This window comes from Lepidochelys olivacea (genome assembly GCF_965140295.1).
Source record: "Lepidochelys olivacea isolate rLepOli2 genome assembly, chromosome: 9".
Lineage (NCBI taxonomy): Eukaryota > Metazoa > Chordata > Testudines > Cheloniidae > Lepidochelys > Lepidochelys olivacea.
This window is the reverse complement of record NC_140419.1, coordinates 11,440,806-11,446,805: the sequence shown is the minus strand read 5'-3', so window position 1 is coordinate 11,446,805 and position 6,000 is coordinate 11,440,806. Positions and strand designations below refer to the sequence as shown.

The 6,000-nt window shown below is 40.5% G+C and overlaps 1 protein-coding gene across 1 annotated transcript in view; it reads right to left on the bottom strand.

The window, feature by feature from the left end:
- Window positions 1–2,508: 2,508 nt before the first annotated feature.
- The window catches only part of PEX5L (peroxisomal biogenesis factor 5 like), a 174,452-nt gene continuing 170,960 nt past the window's right edge, over window positions 2,509–6,000 (bottom strand). The window contains exon 14 of the mRNA XM_084638682.1: window positions 2,509–3,794. Within this exon, the coding sequence (XP_084494808.1) occupies window positions 3,590–3,794 (205 nt within the window). The 3' untranslated portion in view covers window positions 2,509–3,589. The remainder of the gene's footprint in view (window positions 3,795–6,000) is intronic.

The window sequence follows — 6,000 nt, the reverse complement described above, 5'->3', positions numbered from 1 at the left end:
CTCTACTAATACATGGTCCAAAACCAGAGGTATTGTGAACTACTGTCAGTCTTGAAAATCAACCTTGTCATTTTATCTGTGAAAATTCAAGCAGTTTAACTGTTGTTTTGGATGGCATAAAAATAAAACTTTAGCAGGGCTAGATTTACCAGATTTGTAGTAATATAATTATCCGCACAGAGATGTTCTGAAACAACTTGTGTGATGGGAGAGCAAAAAGCTAGATCTGAGCTTTTATGCCTTTGCTCTGTTGCCTCTATCCAGAGCTGCCTCCTTCCTTTCTTACCACCCAAAAAACCCCACACTTTCCAGATTTCAGTTGCAGGACACCCGCTGCTCTGCCTCATTGATAGCTGAGAATTGTCATCATACATCACTGTCAAAGCAAAAGAGCAAACTGTTGTCAGCTGATATGAATATAGCAAGCCTGCTTCAGCTAAAATGAAATTTCCCAGCCAGCATTTCGTATTCACCGCTTAAAGGAAAACTGCAGTTGTCAGTTGTTATACCCTTATTTATTTACAAATACCTGCCCCTGTTTCAGCATTTCTCCATTCTGTGGTGCGCCTCTGTGTGGGGCTGTTATTTTAATGATACATTCTTAACTGATGATTTTTAGTCACTGACTTTGTGATTACAATATCAGATAATGATCTCACTGCACATGAAGCAGTGGGGACTGTTGTCTGGCTTGTTGGAAAAGGTGTGTGCCCCTTTAAGGGCTAGAAACCCAGCCAGTTATTTTCAGCTGCTGCCACAGATCAGGTCAGCTAACTTACCCCCTCCCCACAGTGACTCAAAGAGGTGGGGGACTATATAGGTCCTCGCCAGTGCAAGAAAAGGCCTCTTTTATCTGAACCAAGCAGAGGAGGAGCACCTACCCTCCCACTCATGGAAGTAGTGAAATACTGGGTTTTGTCAGGATCCCCTGTGGGCATTGCACTAGTCACTCCTTTCTCAGGTGGGTGTCTGCAAAGGAATTTGCCCCTCACTCCCAGATGGGCCAAGGTGAAGTGTATTTTTCACCTTTCCTATAGCACAGTGGTACCCCAACTTTTCCTCTCACCCCCCACTTACCAATAATGGAATGTGTCCACGCTCCCCAGGTCAGGAGCAGGGGTGGGGCCAAAGCGGAACTGGGGGCAGAGCAGGGCAGGGTGGTGCTCCCTCCCCCCACCCGTGGTACCTGGCCAGAGCCCTGCCACCCCCCAGATGTTCCTCGGTGCCCTTCTAGGGGGCACACCCCACAGTTTGTGGACCACTGCCACTGCAGGTTCAGGGGGGCTTAGCTGAGCAAACATGAAAGGAGAATGGTGTTACAACTCATTTTGTAAACATTGGGCAGATGTCCAGTGCAAGTATTCTATAGGGAAGGGATACAGTGGTGAGATAAAATGGCTTGGTCAGGGATTTAAAGGAGGTATTCCTTAAAGGAGTAGAAACAGGGTGGGGGTTTCAGGGCTCTTATGACTGGTACGTCAGGGAGCTCTCCGCCTTCATAGCCTCCCCCCACCCTCATTCGAGGTGTGTGGGGGGAATGGCGAGGTCCCAGCAGCAGCTTGGGTGGGGACCAGGATGGGTAAGGGGCAGGGCTGATGGAAACCCTGTGGGGTATATATTGAAATGTTTATGGAATCACCTGCACTGTACACTTTTATCTGCGGGGTATTCCCAGACATTCAAGAATAAAATTGTGCCCTAATTAAACCACATCCAATGTCCACCTTCTGGCATAGCTAAACAAGGTGTTTTCCTTTAAGTGGTTGCTCAAAATAAGAGACAATTGCAAGAAAATTTTTATTTGTACTAATGAAGTAGACTCCTTGCCCTACAATCTGTGCAGTGGCTTTTTTGATACAGCTCTTTGGGAGCGGGGGGAGGGTAAAATGTCATTTAAAGGGACTGTGTTAGTTTTTCCGCTTTCACCTGCAATAACTACCTTGTCCTGTCCATTCCTAAACACAAACCAACGCAGTATATCTTTAATGTAAAAATGTTTTTCACTATTTAGAGAAAGTACTAAAAGAAAACCCCCCAAACCCTAAACCACAGTACTTGAAAATTAACTCTGTACAACTCTATAGATCTGTCTTGGGTGGATGGATTCCCTTTGTGCTATACATGTGCATTGTACCCAACCCCTAATATGTGCTGAAAAACTCATTCTGAAGTCAGAGTTGAAGGTGCTCAGTACTTCATAGGAAGCATTTGGAACCATGTAGATGCAGGCTTTATTTTAGGAGCTTTAAACACTACTGAAAACTAAGGTCTTGATTCTGCAACCATTGAGGTCAATCAGAGTTTTGCCATTGATTTCAGTGAGAGCAGGATCAACCTCTATAGCCCCTGTCCTGCAGTCCTTATTCAGGCAAATCTTTTCACTTCAGTGGAAGTTTTCCCCCAGAGTATGGTCTGTAGACATCTGCTCCTAAACAGATTCTTCTTTAGTTTCTGTGGAAAGCTGAAGGAAGAGATTCATTTTTTTTCTAAGATGACATTTACCTCCAATTAATCTGTATTTTTGTGTGTGTGTGAAACTACTGGTACATGCATAATAAATATTCTATTCACTTGAGATTATAACTGATACCCTATTTGCATTTTTAACACTAGGATTTGGAAAGCTCTCTATCTAGTGTCAAGAAGTTATATTTGGTCCTTTATGCCAACAAGGCTATATATATATATATCTCATTAAATCTTTTGTTCCTACTTTAAAAATAAATAAAAGCACAGCATACATTTACAAAAGATTAAAGTGCTTACGCACATACACAGGCCTGAAACCTACCAGGACCTCCACATAGGCAGAATCCTGCTCTTTGCAGGATTGGGGCCGTAATTGGTACAAACAACAAAAATTCTAATACAAATTACTGCTTCTGCTTACAAAGCTCATCCCTCTAGTAAATAAAGGGCCTAACCCTGTAAATCTTCCATGTGCAGAATTCCTCCTGAATTCCATCTCTGAGGGCCTGTGAATTAGGTCCAAAAGTAAAATTGAAACAAGGTACCTTTACAAACAAAGCCCTCATTGATTGCAAGCTAATATATTCACCACAAAATATATCTACCGTACAATTACCTCCTGTCAGAGCTATGTGGAAGTAGGACTTTGAAGAGAATGGCCAACAAACAAACAAAAGTATAGGGACTCCACATTGTAGGGGCATGCAGTGTCAATTTAGTGCAATGAGCAATAAGGTTCCTTGGATGTGCTGCTTCCCACTCTAACGTGCAACAAGGATTATTAGGTTTTGTCTTAAATGTATTTTCTCTGTATAGGTGTGAGTGTATATATATATGCATATCTTGCATGGGATGAAGGTTCTTCGGGTATGACTGCTTCATCTAGGTCAGGTCTTTGTCAGATTAGCTGCTGTTCATTTTAATCCTTGATTTGAGTTCAATAGTATTTACAAAGTTTTGTGCTTTTGAAGATTTCCAGGAATTGGCTGATGTCTGGTAGAACTTCCCCTAGTGTTCTACGGCCCAGGATCTTTTGGAAAGTGTCCGTAATCATTTTGAAACTGGTAATGAAAGAGTTTTGCATTTCCTAATACATCTTCGTGACGTGGCTGCTTTTTTTTTACGGTTCTAGATTAAAAGCTCTTAACAGAACATCCAGATCACCCAAATTAGCGGCTTGAAATAGTTCTGGCTGGTCCATCATAGACAGAGCAATTCTGAGAGCTGCCCAGATATTGCCTGAAATTTCCGGCTGGGGAACCTGCTGTTGATTCCTGCTCTTTCTTTGCAAACTGAGAGCAGTGAGAAAATTGCTGACAGCCTCTCTGTGTGGGGAGGAAAGAAAGGCAACATCCACATATTACAACATAATCTCTTTTGTTTAAAAAATAAAGTATATTTTGTCTTCCTTCTAAGGCATTACAGTAAAATCAAACACATTATCTGACAACATGGGAGACCACGATCTCTTTGTAGTATTCTTGCTTGATCTGCCTTTAACAATTCCGGACAAAAGTGTTGCTGCAAGACTTCATTGTTATGTATCAAAAAGGCTCCACTTGTATAGTGATGCAGAGATGAACCTACTCAAGTGCCTGGGGAAATTCTCCTTAGTGTGGTTATGAATTCCATTATACACGTGCCTTGTTATCTTAATTGTATTGTTGACACTTGGGACTCTTTTTACACAGACCTGGATTTTACCCTTGATTCACACAGAGAAGCTGATCCGTGTATGAAATGTGTATTGAGCCACAGACTTACAGGAAAGGGGTTTATGGAGAGAGACCATCTTGTCTTATGATCTGATAGGCATGTATGGATGGTCCAGTTGTTTGAGAACTGACTTGGGAGACCCAAGACTCTGCTCCATCACAGATTTTCTGGGTGAGTCACTTAGTCTCTCTGGACCTCAGATGCCCTTCTGTAAAATGAGATAATAGCACTTCCTCCCTTCACAAGGGAGTTGTGAGGATAAATACTTTATGACTGTGAGGTGCTTGGAGACTGTGCTGATGGGGGCCATATAAAACCCTAAGATAGAAGCAAACAAGGCTGGCTGCTGGCACACCAGTCCAGTGGCTAGGCATTTTGATGGCAAGCGTGGAAAATGAGCCACTAAAGGGGAAAACCCCCACTTTCAAATAAACCAAGTGCCTGGAATATGCATTTAATGGTAAATGGGTATGTGGGACTTTATTTCCAGGAAATACACCAAACTGTTTGGCTTCCTCCTGGAATAATTACAAAAAGGAACTTAGTAGACCTAAAGGCTCAAAAACCAGAAGACAAACAAATAGAACCCAACGTGTCTTTTTTTTTTTTAATCTGATTTTTTTTGGCATCTGACTCATGATTTTTGAATGGTTGGTTTGGCAACATACTGAAGCTCTGTGAGTTTTGCCTTTGAACATACTCCAGGATCTGGCCCGAAATCACTGTTTTGAAAGCTGTCTGCACTGAGTGTGTAGGTGTTATAGAAAATTAGGTACTGTACCATTCTGTTAAGACATCCCTTCCCTAGTAAGGGCTTGTCTAGATGGGGAGTTATTCTGGAGTAATTATTCCTGATTAACTGCATGTGTGGATGTTCTTATTCTGGAATAAGAGAGCCTTATTCCAAATTAGAGAAATCCATTTTGGAATTAGGTACTATTATTCTGGAATAAGAGTGTCCACATATGGAGTTACTCAGGAATAGTTAATCCCCTTAAAATTCACACCCTACTTTATTCTGGTTTAATTTTCATGTATAAACAAGACTTAAAACTAACATGTAGATTGAACCATTTCAAGTGGGCATCTGCATTTCTTTGTTTTTTTTTTAATTTCATCTTTGTGGGTAGAGGAATAGTGTTGCTAGCCATTGGAATCACCCAGTTTGCCAGCTTGATACAGCATGTTATGTCTCATTAGTGATGAAAAATGTAGTAATTATAATAAATGTTTACTTCACATTTTGTTCAGTTTGGGCAATGCAAATCAATAGTCATTTTAATTTTCACTTTCATATTCACGGTGCTGCATTATTAGTGTTTCACACATTGCAAAGAAACATTTAATGTTTTAAAATCAACTGTTTTCATTTGATTTTTTTAATTACAGAAATATTTCTATTGATTTTAAGTTTCATGGCAGATAAAATCACTTGCACTGCTTTGAAATTCTCAACTGATACTTAGTGCTTTTCATCCATAGATTGCAAAACACTCTGCAAAGGAGGGTAAGTAATGTTGTTCTCATTTTAAATGGTAAAATGAGTCTGAGAGATCAAGGGATTTGCCCAAGGAAACACAGAAGCTCAGTGGAAGAGCCAGAAATGACCTCAGGAGAGCTGGTCAAAATTTTTCCATTAAAGTTTTTCCAATGGAAATTTCCTTTCTGACAAGTAGCCATTTTCAAGTGAAATGTCAGTTTTTGATTAATAGTTTCTACTTTCTGCAACTGAAGAATATTTTTTCCCCAAACTTTCATTTTTCTTTTTTACAAAAACTCCAAAAAAGTCAGAGAAAAATTTAGATGAAAAAATTT